At 36.3% G+C, this 21,933-nt stretch overlaps 10 protein-coding genes across 10 annotated transcripts; 6 read left to right on the top strand and 4 right to left on the bottom strand.

Moving 5' to 3' along the window:
- Positions 1 to 151: 151 nt before the first annotated feature.
- On the bottom strand, positions 152 to 1,048 carry SOCG_01901 (CRCB domain-containing protein; the record flags this gene model as incomplete). The annotated part of the gene is made up of 1 exon (XM_013164854.1): positions 152 to 1,048. One exon carries the CDS (start codon positions 1,046 to 1,048, stop codon positions 152 to 154), a length of 897 nt encoding a protein of 298 aa, XP_013020308.1.
- A 315-nt stretch (positions 1,049 to 1,363) lies between these two features.
- Positions 1,364 to 4,107, top strand: SOCG_06153 (uncharacterized protein). The gene has a single exon (XM_013165392.1). It carries the CDS (start codon positions 3,085 to 3,087, stop codon positions 3,253 to 3,255), a length of 171 nt encoding a protein of 56 aa, XP_013020846.1. The 5' UTR covers positions 1,364 to 3,084; the 3' UTR covers positions 3,256 to 4,107.
- A 261-nt stretch (positions 4,108 to 4,368) lies between these two features.
- Positions 4,369 to 5,703, top strand: SOCG_01903 (elongation factor 1-gamma). The gene has a single exon (XM_013164855.1). The coding sequence runs from the start codon at positions 4,820 to 4,822 to the stop codon at positions 5,504 to 5,506; it is 687 nt and encodes a 228-aa protein (XP_013020309.1). The 5' UTR covers positions 4,369 to 4,819; the 3' UTR covers positions 5,507 to 5,703.
- Positions 5,704 to 6,250: 547 nt separating this feature from the next.
- SOCG_01904 (aromatic amino acid aminotransferase) lies at positions 6,251 to 7,726 on the top strand (the record flags this gene model as incomplete). The annotated part of the gene is made up of 1 exon (XM_013164856.1): positions 6,251 to 7,726. The coding sequence occupies one exon, from the start codon at positions 6,251 to 6,253 to the stop codon at positions 7,724 to 7,726; it is 1,476 nt and encodes a 491-aa protein (XP_013020310.1).
- Positions 7,727 to 7,939: 213 nt separating this feature from the next.
- On the bottom strand, positions 7,940 to 9,440 carry SOCG_01905 (alpha-ketoglutarate-dependent sulfonate dioxygenase). Its single transcript, XM_013164857.1, has one exon. It carries the CDS (start codon positions 9,283 to 9,285, stop codon positions 8,065 to 8,067), a length of 1,221 nt encoding a protein of 406 aa, XP_013020311.1. The 5' UTR covers positions 9,286 to 9,440; the 3' UTR covers positions 7,940 to 8,064.
- An 815-nt stretch (positions 9,441 to 10,255) lies between these two features.
- SOCG_01906 (arylsulfatase) lies at positions 10,256 to 12,124 on the bottom strand (the record flags this gene model as incomplete). Its single annotated transcript, XM_013164858.1, has 1 exon — positions 10,256 to 12,124. The coding sequence occupies exon 1, from the start codon at positions 11,939 to 11,941 to the stop codon at positions 10,256 to 10,258; it is 1,686 nt and encodes a 561-aa protein (XP_013020312.1). The 5' UTR covers positions 11,942 to 12,124.
- Positions 12,125 to 15,343: 3,219 nt separating this feature from the next.
- Positions 15,344 to 16,659, top strand: SOCG_01907 (alcohol dehydrogenase). Its single transcript, XM_013164859.1, has one exon. The coding sequence runs from the start codon at positions 15,424 to 15,426 to the stop codon at positions 16,471 to 16,473; it is 1,050 nt and encodes a 349-aa protein (XP_013020313.1). The 5' UTR covers positions 15,344 to 15,423; the 3' UTR covers positions 16,474 to 16,659.
- A 320-nt stretch (positions 16,660 to 16,979) lies between these two features.
- On the top strand, positions 16,980 to 17,801 carry SOCG_01908 (hsp16-like protein). The gene has a single exon (XM_013164860.1). It carries the CDS (start codon positions 17,120 to 17,122, stop codon positions 17,549 to 17,551), a length of 432 nt encoding a protein of 143 aa, XP_013020314.1. The 5' UTR covers positions 16,980 to 17,119; the 3' UTR covers positions 17,552 to 17,801.
- An 802-nt stretch (positions 17,802 to 18,603) lies between these two features.
- SOCG_01909 (But2 family protein) lies at positions 18,604 to 19,885 on the top strand. Its single transcript, XM_013164861.1, has one exon. It carries the CDS (start codon positions 18,766 to 18,768, stop codon positions 19,246 to 19,248), a length of 483 nt encoding a protein of 160 aa, XP_013020315.1. The 5' UTR covers positions 18,604 to 18,765; the 3' UTR covers positions 19,249 to 19,885.
- A 409-nt stretch (positions 19,886 to 20,294) lies between these two features.
- SOCG_01910 (drug resistance protein) lies at positions 20,295 to 21,665 on the bottom strand (the record flags this gene model as incomplete). Its single annotated transcript, XM_013164862.1, has 1 exon — positions 20,295 to 21,665. The coding sequence occupies one exon, from the start codon at positions 21,663 to 21,665 to the stop codon at positions 20,295 to 20,297; it is 1,371 nt and encodes a 456-aa protein (XP_013020316.1).
- Positions 21,666 to 21,933: the final 268 nt, after the last annotated feature.

The raw sequence follows: 21,933 nt of genomic DNA on the forward strand, positions 1-21,933 counted from the left end.
CTGTCACCTTTCTTGTTGCACATAGAAAATAAAAAAAACATGCTGATATACAATGGCTTAAACATAAACATTGATATCGAAATTGGAAAAAAACAAGGAAAAATATTATAAAAAAAAAGGCAAAAGAAAGGACGAGCAAAGGGAACACTCATCATCGGACGTTGTAGCCATGTCCCCATGCAGTAGCGCCATCAATAACAACACAAAATGAAAATCCAATAGCAACACTCAAAATAAAATAAATGTATGCTCTTTTTGTAGGCATATTATAAAGTTCATTCACAAACGTAGATAAAGTTGTCAAACAACCGCAAAACCCGTTTTGAAATCCATACAATACGCTTTGGGAAACGGGACTACAGTGAGTGATGCGAGGAATCATGTATACTATAGCAATGAGTAGCGTACCCAAGAGATTTGCCATCAATGTTCCATAGGGCATGTAGTACTTTGGCGAGTTAAACCAGCGTGAAAGGTACAATCGCAGAGTTGCACCAAACGGAGAAAATATCAAGCTGAAACCAATACCACGGTGAGTAATATCTTTCGTATAAGCTGTGTAAATAGATATACCAACGAAAAATCCAACAGCCAAGAGAAGGAGTAATCCTCGAACAATCAAGTGTGTATGCATCGGAATTGCTCGAGCGAGTCGAAAACCACCAATTTTCCAATGGGTTGTTGACTTTCCTAACTGCTTTCCAAACAACAATGAAGAAAAAGCCATCGATATTGTCAAAGTGAACGTTGAAACGACAGCCAAAAACGAATCCCCTCGTCCTCTGGGTTGAAACGGATCCAGATTAGCCATGGCCGTAAACATCTCCAGCATCCATGAGGAAAACGTAGTTAAGGAACCGCAAAATCCAGTGGTGATTGCTAGTAAAAGTACTGCATTATGTTTTGGTCTAGGAAAGAAAACAGTTTCCGTCTGCGCAAATCCCATAATTATACATCCGACAATTTGAGCCCAAACGATTCCAGTAAAAGGTGTATTAGGATAGGTGTTTAGAGCAGCCAAACCCAGTCGAGCTAAAGTGCCCAGCATGGATGTGATAACGAAATAAGACTCTGTCAATAACATCCCCTTCGCTGTGTAAATTTACTTGGAAATAATTAAAGAAAAAAAAAGTTAACCTTATATATACAAAAATGCGAGTATTATATGACACTTCAGAGTTATAAAAAGACAGATGGTGAACCGCCCTTTCCAAAGAGAACGTTCGTTAAAAAGAAAAATTTAAAAGATAATTATATAACTTGAGTATATTAAATTTGAAAAGGTGTGTGGCAGCACCTTTATTACCCACTAAAGGTGATCATGCAAAAAAGGGTGGTGTTTAAGATCGGTCTCGAGGTTAGTCTGAGAAGTACCCAAACGCCCAAAATTCCATCGAGACTCAAAGAAGTTGAATATGAACAGTAGTAACACTTTGTGAATATAACGTGTCATTACAGCATTTGGATACCTCGATAACAGTCTTTATGAAGATGAGGAAAAGAATAAGTTGAAGTATATATACGGTTGCAATTACAATACAAACAGAAGCTATCAATATGAAAAGCACGTAACTTGAGCGACTTCTGAAGGACCTTCGCCATTTGCAACTTCGAAATTCGGTAGTTTGGTCTCTGTTTGCCAGTAGTTAAACTTGTTTGCGATTCAATCACATTTAGAGTATAGCGAGCCGTCCCTATTATCTAAAATGTATACCGGTGTTAGTTTACGGAAGGGAACTAATAACAACATTCAAAAAGAATAGCTGCGCTAAAAGCGGTGACAATTTCCCTGCCTCAGAGCAAGCACATTTCTAAATACAAGTTTACAATGCAATACTTGAATCACAAGGAAGCCCTTTAAGTTCAGGATGAACATATTCCGAAGTAAAACAGCTGAAAACTTATTTATTTTTTAAAGGATTATCATTCCTCAAGATTCGCGACTGCTTCAATGTCTGTTTAATTAATGTTCTCTATAGCAACTTTTCTTTCGTGTTCTCTGGAAACTCTTAAGGAAAGGTGATAAACACCTATTCTTGGACAATCGAAAACTCAGGTAGACCTTCTATCGGGAAAGGAGCAGGATAGCGCTCATCGGATGTTAAACTTGGTTCAAAAGTCCTTGACCAAAATTTTATAAGGATGTAATATGCGTAATGGTTTAGCCATGTATGGTTATCTAAATCTCTATTTCGAAATAACCATGTACAAGTTCTTCAATATCCTGCCATCTATGAGTGTAAGTCTCTTGCGATAACTTTGTCTGTTTAGTAGTGACAGGATTTATGTTTAATAAACGTGTTATTAGTCGAATAATTCTTATGGAGATATAAAAGGCTAGTAGCAATAAGTGTTTGATTGCTATTGCTTGAATCAAGACTAATTTTAACAAAAGAATCCTCTCTTATTCTCATCTTTAGGTCTTCTTATGCACATCTTTAGCTTCATGTTGCTACCGAGGTTTTATGCCTGATTATAATAGGAATTAGACTTTGAAAAAGAAGAATCGAAAGGACGAATCGACTATCAAAATCGTAGGTAAGGTTGAAGAAAATTTTGAAAATGAGGCGAACCGATAAATAATTTTGAAGCATCTCACCATGATGGATCTTGCTGGTATCATCAATCTTGGACTGCTTGGATGGGGTGGTGCACTTGCATCTGTATTGATTGGAGTTTCAAGATTCGAATTATAGCATTTAGTATGATGAGGCTTCTAGAAATTATATTTAACTGGAAGAGTTTTTTTAAAACTGTCAGATCGAATGGTGATAAAGCATTCAGGGTTGTAGGCTAATACTACTTTATGAATTGGACACCCCCTGTTGACGAATGAATATAACCCATTAGCAATATTTTTTATTTTGGAGCAGGAAGTTGCGGATATGGAGCTACTTTGCTTTGCTTTTTTGCCTTTTTGTGTTATTGCAGTTATAAGAGTAGAAGCTCCTGATGAAACTGAGTATTTACATGCTCTGTCAAAATTTTAGTTCTTGTGATACTTTATCTTTTCGATTATTTTCGCAGCAGATGGTCTAGTATATCAGAAAATAGCATTGGATAGGTACTGGCACAATCCTGCAGATGCTCTTCATAAATTCGAGGTGTAGCCTCCGTTTTACCTATCGTTCTTCTTTTTATTATGTTTGTAAATCTATGAATGTAGCTGTTACACAGAGAAAGAATCCTGAAATCGCGGTACTACACGCTATCCGGCATAAATTTTGGAGGATTCTTATCATGTGCGTTGGATAAGTATTTCTTCTGGACCAGCTTGTTATTCTTCTACTTCGCCAGATTCTTCCGGAAATACCAACTGTGATTTTAAAAATCCAACGACAAAAGCGAATTAACTGGATGCAATGGAGCAGCTTATTCAACTTATTCCTTTTCTTTTATATCAATTATTAAGTAAAAAAGTTGAGACTTACATTAGGTTGTGTATAAGTTATATCTCTTTATGGCTCACAAACAAAAAGCACCTCACATCTTGTGCTATTTGAAAGAACGCGGAGTACCAGTTTATGCGATCGATTTAGTAATTTATTTTGTTTGTTGGAATTGGTGAATGTTGAGTCAGAAAGCGTACGACTATAATATGAATAAAAGCGGCGTCTCAGCTTTTTTGGTTTGGTTTGGTTTTGCAGCTATTGTTTTTTTGACATGAAATCGAGACTGAACTACACTAACTCTACACATTGTAGCTTGATTTGTTGATTCTTACATTCTTCTTTCTTTATACCCTATCATTTATGTTACGTCGAATTGCTTGCGAACATCCGGTTTTAGAGTTCTTCCAAATTGACCTTAGCGTGAGCCGGAGCCCTAAACCTCGAGAAAAATCCTGGATGGAAAACAATGAGAAGTCATTGAAATAAATATCTCTAATGTTATACTGAAAAGTGTGGAATACATCGATGATTTTGTTTTTGTGCTTGGCACAATATAAATAATAATTTTAAGAGGGTTCCTGATTAAATTTTTCATAGTTGTTTTTCAATATAAGACAATAAAGTTATATCTGTTAATTGATCCCATATCAACAAAAGATGAATTTCAATTTCCACCAGCTTTTTTTAAACAAGAACAAGAATAATGATGGTTGACCTTTATCTGGCGCTTTATGTCCTTTGTTTTGGGTGTGTTATTTCTGAAGGTCACAAGATATATGTCTAATATTGCTTAAGCTTGTACTCTTCATAGTTCTTCCTGCGCTCCTCATCTCTGTCAAAATCGATATGATGATCGTAAATTTCCATCGTACATCTGTTGCACTGTTAGTCTTAAAGTAACAAGTAGCAAAATCATCAATTCTTAAAAGTTTAAAAAACCTATATTCCTAGGGACTGACTTCCTAAAGTAAAAAATAAAATTTTGGAATTCACTATTAGTTTTTAATTTGTCAGCATTATTCACACCTCTTGCCTGGCTATACTTACCGCTAATCTAGTAGTTATTTACACTAGGACATATATCATAAAACGATATATTCTACTACTTTGGTATTAGTAGCTCATTACAGTGATAGAGGTGGGTACTTAAACTATACAAAAGACTTCCCAGAACTGGATATAACGAACAGAGCAGGGTTTCAATACTTTTAGAGCTTAAATGTTGAATAAGTTTTTGTTTACCTTCCTTTCCGAACAAATGTAAGGACCCGAAGTCAGTGACGTAAATACAACATCAAATGCATCTTTCAGATAAGTAAATAGTTGTCTTTCCGACTTAACCTGTTTTTGCCACTACAACTAATGATAATATATATATATCTGTCATTGCTGGAAGATTATGTAGAAAAGAATACAGATATTTTAGTATGGCTTTCGGTACGGTCTATGGTTCTGTGAAATCTCCTCGTGTCGGCATGGTCCTTAGTACTGCCGCAATGCTTGGGTTGGGTGTAGAGAACGCTTCTAATAGCTTACCTGGAGCTTTTCCTAAACATTTGGCCGATAAATTCCCCATACAGAAGATTCCTGTGTTTGTGGGAGCCGATGGAACTTGTCTATGGCAATCACTTGCTATTGCAAGCTATTTTGCTAGCTATGATCCATTAGGAATTATAGGTGGTGCTAACGCACTTGCCAAAGCAGAAGTTTTAATGTGGGCTTGTTTCTTCAACCAGGAATTTTACGATGCGGTTATTCCTTGGGTAGCTGGGAGAATGCGCTCCATTCCATATGACCCAAAGACTGAGGAGGATGCCAAGAAAAAGAGTTTTTCGATCCTTACGGTATTCGAGCGTCAAGTAAAGGATAAGGAATTTCTTGTTGGAGAAGATCCAACAATTGCGGATGCTGCTGCTGTAGCCCACTTGTACTTCGTGTTGTCATCTGTAATGACCAAAGACGATCTAGCAAAGTTTCCAGAGATTGAGCGTTATTACAAGAATGCCTATTCAAAACTAAAGTTTGATCAACTCTGCGGTCCTTTGCAGCTCTTAAATGAGCCAGTTCCTATTCCCAAAGCTCCACCAAGTCCTATCTTGAGTAAGCGAGAATAAATGTTGGAATGATGAGAGGATGATAATATATGAAGAAAATATGGACGATTTAGATAATTTTTGGTTTTGTATGAGAGTACACGCATGAATTGAACTGAATGTTTTTGCCAAGCTTCGTTACAATGTACTTGCTGTAAGAAGGATCCGAGTATATAAATAGTTTTCTCTAAAGTAATTATAATTGTTTCATATTCTCAATTTACAAAAGCCAGTGACTGGGCAGATTCCAAACTTTCCAGATCGAAAATTTTTTTCTAGTGCTGTATGCAATCTTTTCAACAGTTTTATAAACCGTCAAGACGTCTCTCGTTTTGTTACGGCAAACCACTAGAATTGATTAAGGGCTATACAGATCACTCTTTATTAAGAGATAGCAAATGTTCAAGGGTTGTTCTTTATTTTATTTCATTTTTTATTATGTACTGGCTTATTTTGTTGTTTACTGTCATCGTCATTTTTAAAGTTGCTGGTTCAAGAACACTTCGCGTACAATCAAGCTTATTATGTTATCTTTGTTGATTCAGATCTTTCGACATCTGAAGAACCAGTTCGTGCACCTCACATATAATATCCATGGATAGTAACTTGTTTTGTTCTATGTCGAAGTCATAGAATTCTTTGTATAGTGATAAGACATTGAAAAAAGTGGTTATCAAGAAAGAGCTTCCCGGTTCTGCTATTATTTGGAATAAACCACAGTATAAACCTTTTCACCTTCAAGGGTATTCAATCAACGTAACTTTCATGCCTGCTTCAAATTTTAATGACAGGTTCCAACACCATTTATCGCGAGAATCCAGAGCTCGTGGAAATGGGCCCTTTCAGATGTTGGATCGCTTAAAATGCAACGGAGATATTGACTTGATTTCGTTTTCAGGTGGAATTCCACTTCCAAGTAAGTTTCCTATTCGAAAGTTATCGGTAAGCTTCCCTGAACTTGGTTGCTTTCAGGAGGACGAACATAACAAATACCCCAAAGAGGTTGATGTCTCGTTTGATATGAGGAACGACGCAAATACAAATGGTTTAGATTTTGAGGGAGCTTTACAGTATGGACAATGCCAAGGTATTCCAGAACTAGTTAAGTTTATCAAAAAGCATGTTGAGCTAGCACATTCTCCTCCGTATAAGGAATGGGATATAAAATTGACGAATGGGAATACAATCGGACTAGAGTACTGCGTAAGGCTACTTGTCGATTATGGAGAATCCATTCTTATAGAAAAATATACCTATCCGGCTGCGATAACTGCAATGGCTCCTCTTGGTGTAAAATTTATTTCGATTGACATGGACGAAAATGGTATGATTCCCCAAAGCTTAGAAGAAGTCCTGAAGAAATGGGACTATTCGAAAGGACCAATGCCTCGTATATTGTACACTATTCCAACAGGTCAGAACCCTACAGGATCTACTTTGTCTATAGACCGGAAAAAGAAAATCATGGCATTGGCTCGAAAATACGACATAATCATTATCGAAGATGAGCCTTATTACTTTTTACAAATGGATGCTTGTAATGCGACTACTTCGGAAGCACAAATTGAGTTGCAAGATGCTGCAGAAAACTCCGCTATCTTGTCATCATTTGTGAACAGACTGGTCCCGTCTTTCTTAAATCTTGACACAGAAGGTCGTGTATTAAGAATTGACTCTTTTTCAAAATTGATCGCACCAGGAAGCCGACTGGGGTGGATTACTGGCAACCCATTATTCATTGATCGTATTACACGAGCTGCAGAGGTATCCACCGAAAGCCCTTCAGGTATTTCTCAAATCGTATTATTTGGTATTCTGAATCATTGGAAACAGGAAGGATTTTTCCTTTGGTTGCGGGAATTACAGCATACGTATACAAACCGTCGGAATGCATTGCTTCAGTCTGCAGATAAATACTTACCGAAAAGTATCTGCTCTTATCGAGCTCCAAAGGCGGGCCTATTCTTATGGATAGAACTTGACAAAAGCCGTTATCTTTTTGATGATCAAAACAAACCTGTCTCTGAAATTGAGTTGGACATATTTCAGGCACTGTTGCAGAAAGGAGTGAAACCTGTATGTGGACAGCTGTTTATGCCTTATCCAGAAAAAAATGATCGAATTTTCTTTCGATTCGCATACTCTGTAGCACCTATCGACAAATTTGAGGTGGGAATGAAAAGATTTGCTTCAACACTGAAGGAATTCTTCAGGTTAAACGAAGATGAATTACAATCATAATGAAGAATTTTTGATAATGGAGATTAGCCTGTTGTCGATGGTATTCGTCGAGGTTTTTCACTGTTACGAATCCTTCCATGTATTAGAAAAAAAAACATATATAAAAAAAAAATAGTTGTGCGGATATTTCTCATAATGATTAAAATATCTGCCAAAGCTATATACATAGAATGATGCGACTAAGAAGCCTTTTGAAATAATGAATTCAACTAAGCGAGTTGGGATATAAGTTATTTTATTATTATAAGCAAATGTTTAATAGTAAAAGGAAGAGATTATATCATGCGTCGTTAGGATATCGAAGAGAATCATAAATTAGTAATGGCTTATTAGCGCGTTTAATCCTGTAAGTCCTTGGCCCGTTCTTTAGAATTTGGATCATAGAAAGGTTTTTCACCATGAACTCCTATTCTTAGGAAGTGACGCGTTTGAGGATAATGATCATAGGTAGCTGAGTGAGCAAGGATGATTCGATTATCCCAAGCCGCTACACCGTACGGTGACCAACGAACACGAATGGTACTGGCCGAAAGAGTTGAAAGGAGTTCGAACAAATAACCGAGAATAGCATCCGATTCTGCACGGGGGATTCCAACAATGTATCTTGTAAAACCAGGATTAACATATAATGCTTTCCAGCCTGTAACTGGATGTGTACGCACAATTGGATGTGCAGTTTCGATACCTTCCCTCCGTAAGTTCAAGCCGAGTTCCTTCTTAGCTTTTGCCTGCTGTACCCCAGAATGGACTGCTGTGAGTCCTTCCAAATAGTGCTTCAATGGATCGGAGAGAGCTTCGTAAGCTGCGTATCCAGAAACAAAGACGGTATCACCACCATATTCTGGAACTGTCAATCCACGAAAGAAGGTTGTGGCAAGAGGTTGCTTTTCATAACTAACATCTGAATGGAATCTCTCCAGATTAGTGCGGTTGTCCTCAATATCAAATGCAGTGTATCTATCGGAGTAGACCACGTGAAAGTCTGACTTGGCTGGGTCATTTGGGCGGGCGTTTGCTCCATGAACGTGAGTTACACCATAATAACGGCCGAGCTGTTGAAATTCATCATTGGTCAATTCTTCTTGATGTGGAAAGTATACAACACCTCTTTCTGCAATCAGCCTTGCTAGTTCGTTCTTTTGAGCATCGTTCAGTTGATTTAGTCGAAGTCCATGTAGAACTGTGCCAAGGTCACGAGAAAGATGCTCTACCTTTGTGACATCTCGTAGTAAATTTGAAAAGCTAGGATCAGCTGAAATTCCTCTGTCGTGGAATTTTATATCACCCAAAGCTTGGTCGTGCTGTTTAGGATATGAAGGCAATACATCAGCAAACTTATAATCTTTAGGAAGAGCAAAACGTCTTGGACCGCGACCGTCCAAGTCGAGCTCAATGAAGGTATCGCCTCTGTTCTGCTCTACTTTCTCATTATGTCCATTAAAAATGGCTCGTGAAAAGTGAGATGAAGTGCCAATGGGACTTTCATTCTTTAAATGCAAATGTTGTTCGTCGTCTGTCAATTGAATACTTGCAGTCGCGGTAGATAATGTGTATGTCATTTTGCCTAGTAAACTTCTCTTGGTTGTATCTGGGTATTCCAGCTGGAATTCTACTGCTATTTATATGAATAAATTAGAAAGTGTATGTTTCAATGATTCTCCAATGTTCGTAAACAATTGCGCACGATTGCTCATCGGTTAGTCTCACTTTCGCCTATTTATCGACATCCATATAATTATCGTTGAATAATTTATTGGATGCGTCATAACCTTTATATGATATTACTAGTTGTTTGATTTATTTATTATACAACAAAACTTCTTTAAAGCAATGAAAACAAAGAAGTTGTAAGACAAAGGAGTGAAAAGAAGACAAAGAAAATACTCTAGGAAACAATCCTGTTATCAAATATGAATATGGAAGAGACTATCACTTAATTTCGGATTGGAAGATTTGACTGATCAGGTAATTACAGCTTACATAAGTTATTCAGTAAATCAGATCCCTGGAAAACTATTACTATTCATTCAAATAGTATAGAAGTGTGCTCATTTTCAATGTTTCTTTATTCCCATAAAGAGTAAGATTCTAACTGTGACATTCGAGACTAATTCAATGGTTTATATCATGCGTAGAATGATTCTTCCTATTTTTTTTTTCATGTAAAATTATTACACGTATACTCGATCAATTACATAAACGTTTCATCTCTACAGTGTTAATCCTAAACTATGGATGTACGTGTTATGTATGGTATACTATTTCACTTCGGAAATCAAAAAAACCAAATTTGCAATACAACGGGGTTGTTCATAGTAAAAGGTTTAATTGAAACCACAAATGGTAAAATTGGTAAAGCTTTTATGAGAAACGGCTTACTTAAATAAGGCAATATGTTTATTGTGAATAGTGAAATAATTTTAAAACATCGACTTCTTAGTCAATCTTTCGAATTAATGGTATCTAAATTCATAAAGAAAACAGAAGAAAAGAATGAATATGTAAAACATATAAAAGTAAAATTTCGAATTAATTTTCGATCACAGGAACTAATCCAGTTTCGCTGACATATAAAGTCCAATAATCAACAAGCTCTTGGAGTATGTCTGGCCTTTCCAGAGAGAGGTCTTTGGACTCAGCACGGTCTTCTTTCACATTGTAGAGTCTCCATTTTGAGTCTCCACCTAAACCACTTCTGAATTTCTCAGTTAGAAACGAGAATGCATTTGAGACAGGAACGTATATAGCTTTCCAGGGTCCACGTCGTATTGCTCTTTGTCCAAAAAGTTCCCATCCTGTAAAATCTGCGTTTTCATCATAAACAGGATCACCATTGGTAAGATGGTTTACCCAAGACTTTCCTCTTAAAGGTAGAATGTCCCTGTCGTTATATCGAGGAAAAGGGTGTTGAATACCCGCGAGCTCAAGAACGGTAGGAGTAATATCCATAACTGTAGTAAAATCGTGAGAGATGCTACCAGGATTTTTGATGATCTGAGGGAATCTAACGATGAGAGGACACCGAATCCCACCTTCTGAAATGTAGAACTTACAATCCCTTGAAGGAGCTGTAGCAGCCAACGCCCATCTTGGACCATACCATATAAATGAATTTCTGTTTCCAAGATTTTCTAGTGAGTTATCATATCTTTTTCGGATTACTTCGGTAACGTTTCCACCACTCATTGGCTTGTTCTCAAGAATAGCTCCTTCCGCGCCATTGTCCGACATAAATAGAACAAACGTATTGTCATATTCTCCTTTTTCCTTTAAATACTGAACAATTTTTCCTACGTTCCAATCGAGTCGTTCAACCATAGCTGCATAAACCTCCATTGTCCTAGAACTGACTTTACGCTCTTCTTCACTCATATCTGACCAGTTTTTTTCTTCATCCGTGTATACCTCAGACGGAGGACCATCACGAGCAGTAGTATATACTCCCAATGCTTCCTGCTTTTTTAATCTTGAGATCCTTAGGGCATCTGGTCCTTCGCTATATTTCCCTTTGTATTTCTTTATGAGATGTCGAGGTGCTTGTAAAGGCCAATGAGGAGCGGTGAATGGAAGGTAGGCAAAAAACGGTTTATCCTTATCCATTTTATAATGCTCATCAAGAGACTCTTGCAACTTGCTAGCAAAATAATCTGAAGAATAAAAGTCTTCTGGGAGCTCTTTGTCAGCATCGATAAATTCGCTTCCGGACATGTAGAGAGCAGGAAGTAATTTTGCTAAATCATCTGAATTCTCTTTGTGCTTTTCATCTGACGGTTTGTAATCCTTGAAATGATGACCAGCACCTGGAAGTAAGGAAAATACTTTATTGAAACCACGAGCAAAAGGGGAAGTCTCTTTGGTCAATCCCAGGTGCCACTTTCCGGAAATAATAGTATCGTATTTTTCTTTCAATACTTCAGGCAATGCTGCCACTCGCCAGTTCAAATATCCTTCATACCCAGGATAATCGTCCCATTGATGAATTCGAGAAGCGAACTCTGCCATTTGACCCAGGCCGGCAAGATGATTGTCAGTCCCGGACAAGAGCATAGAACGTGTTGGCGAGCAAGCCGATGCTGTATGAAAATCGGTAAAGCGTAAACCTTCCTTAGCTAAGGCGTCCAGATTTGGTGTATTAATTTCTGAACCAAACGCTCCAACGTCAGACCATCCCAAGTCATCAGCAACAATAATGAGGAAGTTTGGTGATTTTCTCATATTCACCAAAGCAGATAAAAAATTTATAGACAAAAAAGGTACAATACAAATATCAATTTTTCTTGTTTACCCAAGATATGAATTTAATGCTACATACTTTTAAACTGAATATATACAATAGAAATATGCATGCATCTTATCTACTTATCGAAGTCAAATAAATGACAAATAGGATTATGCAAATAACGAATCCGTAACAAATATCTTTTCCAAGTTGCACGATATCAGATTCCAATTGCTACACATTGTTACCGCTAGAGGCAGGTAGCACGAAATGAAAACGTTACTCATCAACCAAGGTAAAAAAATGAAGTCCGCAATCTCGTACGTAAATTTCTGAACTGGTAGTAAATTGCAATGTTAATGAGAAAATTTTAAAGCTTTTTTATAGCTTCTTTGGAGGTATTCTGAGATAGGAAAAGAAGAAAATCTGCTTTAAGAACGGCCAGAAGAATCTTCGTCAGAAGCTTATTAAAACATCTTACTTTAATGACCTGATCAAACAGGTTAAGTGCTTGATACTCGTTTTTTTTTTAGAAAAAATAAGTTCAGTAAAAAGAAAAAGTATCTATAATTTTATACCTCTGGCGGTATCACTCGTTACTTTACAATCTATGAGACATGTAATTACAGGATACGGTGATGGGTTAAGAGACTAGTGAAGTGAAGGCAAAAGTTCTTGAAAATCATTAAATAACTAAAAAAACGAAGTTTTATTCTATTAAAAATAATGAAAAATGCATAAACAACAATATTGCGAGGCAAATTCATGAAACAGTGAATGAGAAAAGTAAATATTGTCATATAAAGCTGATGCTTACTCGCGTGATTGAAAATGCAAAAGCTTCATGGATTGTAGTTGGTTTGGATACTTCCAAAGAAAATGCGAACCAAGTTCGTTAACAATTAAAATGGATGCAATACAACCAGCTAGGATCCCATAATAAACTTTCGAATTCAGAAAAATTGTACACTAAAAAATTAGTTAAAGAAAACCTTAATGATATAAAATAAATAGAATAGTCGCTACTCCTCTCTAGGCATCTTTTTTACCTGTTTTTCAGAAGGACATAATATAGTATTATTATTGAATCCTTGAGTAGAGTGTCGAGTGAATTCATCGTATTTTTTTAGATTAGAAACCTTTTTTGGTACTAACGGATGTATTAACACTTATGTTTCTATTGTTTGCGAAAGGATATAGGCGTTTGTCGCGTTTGTTTACAACTAGTTACAGACATTATATAAGTTTGGAATAATTCACGTTCATTTCTTTTTATCTATTACAGCAAATTTTACCTGATTATGGGGAAAACGTATCATCCAAAAAACCAGCCTCTAACTTCACATACTGAGCAATTTGGAAGAGGCGTCAGAATTCTGAAACTTGAGTATACTGATTTTTGATTTTTATAATGGTAATTTAAAGCCCAAAAGAGCTCCAATAATTACAGTCAAAACGAAATCGACTACACTCACCAACAAAGGTCTGTAAGAGCTGGTTCCATAATTCACAGATGCATAAAAAAAAGGAATTGGAACTTTTGTTAAACCTAACCATAAAAACATTTGAGTCTAATTGTCCATTTAAATACAAACATACGAGGTTTAAAAGAAACCTGGTAATGGCTTTCCACATGTCTAAATTTATAGAGCAATGACATTATAACGTTAATTTTTCGAGCCATATATGTCTATAGAAGTAATTTGAAAGGGTGTTAATTACAGAAAAGTAAATAAAGAAATGACGTTTGTTGAACTATGCTTTATTTCTAACAATAAGTAGGTAATCTAAATCGAAGTTCATGAAAGTTGGGTCGTTGACTATCTTGGCAAGTCTAATATCATGAGACATGAAACCATTGATAGTACACTACCTAAATACTGCGATGTAGACAACTACAAAGAATAATGGAAAAATCGAGTGGTTAAGTAAACCAAAAGTAAATCCGGATTGGCTTAACAACGATACAATTTTGTTACATTTTTCAACTGAAAAAAACCTCTGAAAATAACGATAGTACGTGATTTTGAGAGTTAAAGATGAAGACTGGAGAAAGGATGATCTCGACAAGTGTAGTCCTATAACAAAAACAAATAGGAGCCTCGTGTTGTATACTACTGGTTTGTGGAAAAACCAATTGCGCAGGTTGCATAGCTTCGTTAATCTGTTGTAGAATGATCAATTTGGACGAAGAATGGCTTAAATAAAATAAGGAATGAGTAACGCTTCAATTGGTGAAAGTTTCGGTTTAAAAAGAACATAAAAAAATTTTAAATTATTTATTTGCAAGGGTATTTTTATTTTAGAAAAAAAAAAAAGGACAACAGTAGCAGACAAGGGAAACCTTATATATTATTGTTTTCTGAAAAGAATTGGTTATAGCACACGAAGAGATTCAAAATTCCTTCATATATAAATTTATAATTAAGAACCATAGCCATTTGTAAAGAGGAAACTGATGATTATGTCAAAATATTAACAAAGCAATAGTAGAGATATAAGTCACCTTTTTAGTCGACCCTTCGGCGAGTGAGGTAAACATTAGAAAAAATACTCTTGAAAAACTATCGAAGATATGGAGAGTGTATCGTAGCAATACAATCTCAAGGAATGCGAGAATGTTAGACGATCGATGGAGGGATTGCATAAGTTATCTTCAAAAAATGGGAACAATGTTTAATATGAGTCAATACATTGTTTGATAAACATTTGTATTTAAGTATTTTCTTACCAATTTTTGCGAATGTGCTTAATCTGTAATGTGAATAAAACTTTTTTTATAATTTTAATATAAACAATGAAAAGCTTGTTTCATCAAAATTATTATAACTGCTTAACTCATTGTTTTGACTTCCGTAACAATAAGAGAATTCGCTCCATATGTTGTTAGGATTCCGTATTTCGCGATTGGAATGCTTGTAAACATTACCGAAACCACAACCTTCGCAGACGAGAATGAACTCACAAGTTTTAAATTCTTGTATTACAGTATTTCTTATAAATAAAACTATTTAAATCTTCTATTGAAATGAAAAACCAAAACCTTCAAAAACCTTTTAGTGTTGTCCACATAGTAAGGAGAAATAAACAATGCCCGGGACTCCATTATTGATATAATCAACTCTTTAGTAGAAAAAATTAGAGTTAGAGTACTAAAAAGAAAAGACAGGAAATGCCATAACAGAAGAAGAATGTCACTACTCGACCATAATGTAGAGTACGAAGGCAAACAAAACGCCTGACTCTTGCCTCCTACATAACCATATTTACCAAATTTTCAACGTAAGTTTCAATTTTACTATTACGAAATATTCTACAATTATAGTAAATGTATGGAGGATCATTTGGATGATGTTGATGTAACTCAGCTGACACTTCCGAGTGGCCTATTTCATCACTTTTAAGTCGCGATATATAAGAATGTGCATCTAAGCATCTGAAACACATTTATCGTTCTTAAACTTCGACAAATTCAAATATGCCTTTGCAATACGTTATAAGGGACAAAAATGGTGGCTTTGATCAATTAAAAGCCGAGGATGACAAACAAGTACATGGCCTAAAACCAAACGAAGTTCAAGTAAAACTGAAGGCAGCTTCTCTTAATTACAGGGATCTAACGATAGCAAATGGTGTATACCCTCAAGCTTATAACTTACCAGTCGTTCCTGGCTCTGATGGTGTGGGAATTGTCGAAAAAGTTGGCGAAGATGTCAAAGGCTTAAACATTGGAGATACCGTACTTGGGAACTTTTTTACTGATTACATCGATGGAAGTCCCACCGGACATGCTTTATATGGAGCACTTGGTGGTACATATAACGGTACTTTTCGTCAGGTCGGAGTCTTCCCTGCTCATATTCTCGTTCGCGCACCTAAAAATTTAAACTTTGTAGAATCGTCTACTCTTCCTTGCGCAGCCCTAACTGCATGGAACGCTTTATTTGGATCTAACGAACACCAATTGAAACCAGGTCAAAATGTCTTAATTCAAGGCACTGGCGGTGTGTCTATTTTCGCACTCCAATTCGCTGTGGCCACTGGGGCTCGTGTCACCGTCATTTCTTCTTCCGATGAGAAATTACAGATCGCCAAAAAGTTGGGTGCTACCAACTTGATCAATTACAGGACGAACCCGGAATGGGCCAAACCTGCTTTAGAAGTTACAGAAAATGTTGGTTATCATCACGTCGTTGAAGTCGGTGGTGAAAAGACCTTGGGTCAATCTTTAGAGGTCGCAACTGTTAATGGAGTTATAACCTCTATAGGATTTGTAGCTAAGCAAGGTAATAGCCCTGATATAACTTCGATGATTGCTCAATTGCTCAATAAAAATATCCACATTCGTGGTGTTTACGTCGGACCCGTACGTATGTTTACAGAAATGATTGCTTGCATTGAGGCAAACAACATTCATCCGGTAGTTGACAAGGTCTTTCCGTTTGGTCAACTTAAGGAAGCCTATACCTACCAACAAAGTCAACAACATGTCGGTAAAGTTGTTCTGAACATTGAGGATTCAACTTGATAGAAACGAAGTGACATAATTTAATGAAGCTAATTTAAAATTGACACTATATTATGACAATAAATTAGGAAGAAACTAATCTAGATATTGGTTTGTGACACGAAATTGCCCATCATTCCCGTAATTGTAGAGATCATTTAGGAAATCTTATTAGAGAAAGAGAAATGGAGCCTTTTGTTCCTGTATTAAACAGTCTAATCCTGCTTAAATAAATGAAATAACCAGGCAAGTTAATACGGCAGGTCATCAAAAGAAATATGTGAAAACGTTTCTGTATGTATCATACAAACGAGGAATGTGTGATGATTCTTCTAGAGGTAACTAGAATGACGAGGGAAGGTGTATAGTAAACAAAAGAGTACAAGGAAAAAGAAGCAAAGAAAAGAAAAAGCCATTTCTATGTCCAATTGAGAAGAATAAATGACAGAATTTGTACAAAAGAACAAAAGGAATGGCATGGAAATTCGACGAATTCCAGTGGTGGCCAAAAGGCAGCATCTAGAAAGTGCTAGGCCGTTTAGTTGCTCGTGATGAGTAGGTATAAATTCGAAGCATGTAAAAGTCAATCGACAACATCGACAAACAGTACTAAGATATTTAACTGCTATCTGAAATTTACAACTGTTATTGCTAATCGCTATTAACAATGTCTCTCCAACCCTTCTTTGAATTGCACCCCTTCCAAGACGTCTTTTCTGACTTTTTGAGTTATTCTCCTCGTGTCCAACGCCAGAACCGTGTTGGTGATTTGTCACCGGCCATTGATGTTCATGAAGGCAAAGATACCGTCGAGGTGGATGTAGAACTTCCTGGTGTCAAAAAGCAAGACGTACAGGTTCATTACGATGAAGGAAAATTGACGATTTCTGGTGAATCTGTAAACGAACGCAAGAGCGAAAGCGACAAAGGAAACCAAAGATGGTCGGAACGTCGCTTTGGTTCCTTCTCTCGAACAATCACCATTCCAAACAGGGTGGACGCCGACCGCATTGAAGCTCAATTTAACCACGGTATTCTAAGCATTGTCTTGCCAAAGATTGAAGAATCTCGCTCGAGAAAGCAAATTGCCATTCACTGATTCTAATTCAGCAGAGACAGACTATGAAGTGAATCGGAAACTTTTAACGCACAATAATTTCGAATGACGAGACGAGTTTACGAACACACGGTTCCACTAATTTAGAAGTGACATTGTCTATATTTACGAAAAGTAATTTATGAATTAATACAAAAACTTACTAATTTTTTTTTTTATTAATGAAATAAAACTAATTGAAATACCACGAGTTGGAAATTGATTGCTGTACCTATGTAAAAAGAATCTACAAGCATGAATGGATTTTACCATAAATCCTAGTAGTATAATGCAAATGTAAAATTTCTTCTTTCTCAGTTAGTAAATTTTAGTATTTACATATATATCATTGCAAGTAAATTTCGTTTTAAGCGAACAGTATGAAGGACTGACAATTTTGTGGCGATAATCTTAAGTTAGTGGCCGTTGATTGTGTAAGAAAACAGGAAAGTAGAATGAAAAGTCAAAAGAATCTTTTCTCGCTTTCTTTAGCATACGATTACCATCTTCGGTATCCTTATTAAGACGAACACTCATTAGTTGTCTCCAAAAAACAATTTAAGACTCAGAAGATCGGTGACTTATGAAATGATTAAATTCCATTGGATTACTCTTTTAATTTCAAATACCATATATAATTGTCAACCCAAATTTGGATTTTTAAATCGAAAGGTACAATGACCTGCTTATTTCATTGTTATTTATTTATTTATTTATGTATTTATGAATGATAACCGGAATTGTATGTATAAATAAAAAGGAGTTTCTGTTTACCAAAATCTTCAAATTAATGCAAACAAATGCTTAATGCACTACTCATGTCACACGAAAATTGTACTTACGTCACATGAAAAACATGACATGAAATAAGTCTCATTCAATTCAATCAATGTGGAAATTCAAGGTCCTTGAAAAGTAATTTTTTTAGTCTTGGTAAATACATTATATTAGCCTGAGCATTCAAATCTGGGCATTGTTTGGCCTCCCTACAAAGTTTTTCCTTACTTGATATAGTCAAGGGATGATCATGGGAACAAATTCCTCCCCTCTTTTATGACGAATATGTGTCAAGCGAGAATTAGTATATAAGACCCAAGGTCCTCTTTGAACTTATTGCTTTTATACATTTGGAAAAGGATTGAGTGCTGGGCTCCATTTTACCTATTGTTCAAGTTATTCATGCTAATACTTATAAATCGAAATACGAATAATACGAAATGAAACTTTCATTGTCTGCAATTTTTCATATTACTTTGTTTGGCATCACCACTTTTGCTTTGGCTTCTTCAATTTCCGAACCGACAAATTCCCTTAATCAAACATTTAGTTTGGTGGCCCTCCATCCTTATAAGCAAAATGTTCCAATGAATCCGTTAACTATAGGTCAATATGGATATGTTTACGCAGATAGTGGTGTTGGAGCTGGTAGTTTCACACTGAAGAACTCTAAACTGTTTTTTAACGATGAACACGCTTCACTCGGCAAGAACGGTGCTCTCCTCTTCAAGCCCTCTGGATCCGCAATATCAGGTTTTCAAGCTAAACAAGTATCTCCAGTTGGTTATGAGATTCGACTTAATAATACTTTTCCTGTCGCATGCCCCATCGCTGATATAAGTAATGTATATCAAATATATTATGATCAAGGAAACGCTAGCCACAATTGCATGGGCGTTGTGATTCACGCTAATATTTTTTGAATATTTTCTTTAAAATATATCGGAAATTTCTATCTTCACTAAACTGTAGACTCGCATAATACGTTTAATGTCGTATCGAGTGGTGTCCAACCTCAAGTATCCGCAAAATTCTTTGTCTCTAGACAATCATACGGTTGGATAAATAATTTTAAAGTATATACCATTGTCTATGGTAATCTAAATTATTAGAAATCGTTGACCGTAATATACGGAAATTTTCTATTATCAATATGGCTTAATGGCTGCCGAACTTCTTAATTGGCATTATTTCTATTGTTTTTCTATGAAGTTGCTGCTTTTAGTAGAACATTTATTCTTTTGGTTTTAGAACAATACTTTTGGCTCGGATTTATCTACAGAATTTTGAACTTTCTTTCCACTACCAAAGGGAACAAACTGTTTAGGTAAAAAACTTTGACATTATTCGAAACAATAAGCTTCTCTTGAAGAGTGAAAGAAAAACTAAAACATTATGGTTATAGCCACCTCTTACTGGATTTCCCCGTCCTCTCGAAGTATAGTAGACAGAGATCCCGTTTTCATAGAAAAAATTCTACCTTACGTGAATGAATAAAAAAGATTGAATTATTTTGTGCTCAATGTTAATTAGTTGATTAGTAACAAAATTGGGGTGAACCATTGCAATTAGTTCTTAACATAATTCCGAGCATGTAAACATTTTCTCTCTAAATCTAGAAGACAAAATCATGTAATTCGCGTATATGTATTCATAACCTTATAGAATTGTCTCTACCTCAGTTTAAGATGCTCACACCTTTTATCAAAAACTACAGCTCGGTTGTTTTAACGACTTTTGCAAACGCTACCAAACGTATCATTCTAAATAGGAATAATTACCTTCAAGAATCTATTGTGGAACAAGAAGATTGACTTCTTAATGACACAATTAAATAAAAAACCTATTTCTAGACTTTAACCTGTTAGTTTCCTTAAATACCCACCTATTTTTCTTCCCCAAGATTCAGACGTATAGCCCTATCTACCAGGGTATAGGGTATATGTTACCCCTTCAACTTATAAGTCAATTATCTCTTTTTTCTAGATTTGAAAGATATATAAATAGCTGATATAGAGGATATCAAGATCCCTAAGCCACCAAAACCAATGCCCAGATACCATGCACTTCTATAGCCTCTCAAAATATCGGTTCCTTCATGATTAAGACGATTCTCTACTGTACCAGCAATCCCAAGCCCAATTGAAATAGAATAGTTCACAACTGTACTCACAAGGGAAGCAGCAATTCCTTGGTTTTCTTTTGAAACGTAGTCACTTATCGTCAAAGTAGCAGCCGGAAAACTCATATCCATACCGAATGGAGTTATGGCAATGGAAACAAAAGTCTGAGCCCAGTATGACTGATGTATAGGCGCTGTAGCTATTAAAATACTACCAGCAGTAAAAAAAGCCATGGCAATGATCATGACAAAAATTGGTCGAACCCAAGACAATATAACTCCGGTGATGGCGGCAGCCAGAGTACCGCTGACACTAACGGGTGACCACTGACCAGACGTTAATAACGGACTCTGGTTTCGTAATACTTCAAGAAAGTTCCAAAAATAATATATCCAAATACTAAAACAGCACCAACCAGCTGCTACACATAATAGAACCAAACCAGTTTCTCCAGTAAGTATATCCGGAGGTAAAATCGGTTGGGAAACTTTATGTTCTATATACAAAAAAATCGAGAAACAAAGAAATCCAATAATTAACAGTATATAAACGTAGGGAACGTGCCAACCAACTACTGGAGCTTGATTCCAGGCAAAATTAATGAGTATCAATCCAGCAACACCAAAAAACGATCCGGCGTAATCAAATTCTTTTTTTCCTGCGCACTCATTTTTATCTTCATTCCGTTTTTCTTCTTTAAAACTAGGGATTATAATAAAACTTGCCAAACAGAAAGCACAACATATTATACTCGTTGACCAGTACGCCCAAGGCCACCAAGACAGTTGAGCAAAGATGGAAGAGAAAACGGCACCCAAAAGATAACCACTCGGTGCCGTAGCTCCAAAACAGCAAAACACTATTTGCTTTCGCCTTCCCGGTTGATACGCTCTACCGAGAATAGCTAAACCATTTGGTAACAACACAGCTGGAGCAATCCCGGTTAACGCCCTACAAACATCAAACATAATAGGTGATTTCGCGTAAACAGAGAATCCTGACACAAGAGACCAGATACTAAACCAAGCATAGCCACAGACGAACATTGCCTTATGGCCGAATATATCACCAATCCTTCCAGCGATTAGTATAAAAGTACCAACTGTCAAGCTAAACGAAGCTGGAAACCAACTCAGCTGGGCTTCGTTCGTTGTCCCCAGTGATTTACCAACTATATGAAGCGGAGCAATTGTTTGACCTAAACCTGCTTGTGTCATGAGCTGAGAAGTGCTCACAACAAACACAAAAAGTATTTCATGAATGAGGGACAGTCGTGGACGAATTTGATGATTTTTCCTCTTCTTTTAAAGCTGGATCTTCGGAAATTGAATCGGTCATATTCATTGCCATCACTCTTGAAAGATCAACTTTTTTTACCAAAGTACCGTAAACTTTCGTTTTTGATAACTTCAACTAAAAATCGACTTTCACAATGCGGGAGCCTAAGATGTCACATCAACGAAGCAAGCAATTGGTGAAGTAAAA

The sequence above is a fragment of the Schizosaccharomyces octosporus genome (assembly GCF_000150505.1).
Source record: "Schizosaccharomyces octosporus yFS286 unplaced genomic scaffold supercont6.3, whole genome shotgun sequence".
Lineage (NCBI taxonomy): Eukaryota > Fungi > Ascomycota > Schizosaccharomycetes > Schizosaccharomycetales > Schizosaccharomycetaceae > Schizosaccharomyces > Schizosaccharomyces octosporus.

What these genes read in the sequence shown, in the direction of transcription:
- SOCG_06153 (XM_013165392.1), top strand. Translation starts at nt 3,085, where the DNA reads ATGCTCTTCATAAATTCGAGGTGTAGCCTCCGTTTTACCTATCGTTCT.
- SOCG_01903 (XM_013164855.1), top strand. Translation starts at nt 4,820, where the DNA reads ATGGCTTTCGGTACGGTCTATGGTTCTGTGAAATCTCCTCGTGTCGGC.
- SOCG_01905 (XM_013164857.1), bottom strand. Translation starts at nt 9,285, where the DNA reads ATGACATACACATTATCTACCGCGACTGCAAGTATTCAATTGACAGAC.
- SOCG_01907 (XM_013164859.1), top strand. Translation starts at nt 15,424, where the DNA reads ATGCCTTTGCAATACGTTATAAGGGACAAAAATGGTGGCTTTGATCAA.
- SOCG_01908 (XM_013164860.1), top strand. Translation starts at nt 17,120, where the DNA reads ATGTCTCTCCAACCCTTCTTTGAATTGCACCCCTTCCAAGACGTCTTT.
- SOCG_01909 (XM_013164861.1), top strand. Translation starts at nt 18,766, where the DNA reads ATGAAACTTTCATTGTCTGCAATTTTTCATATTACTTTGTTTGGCATC.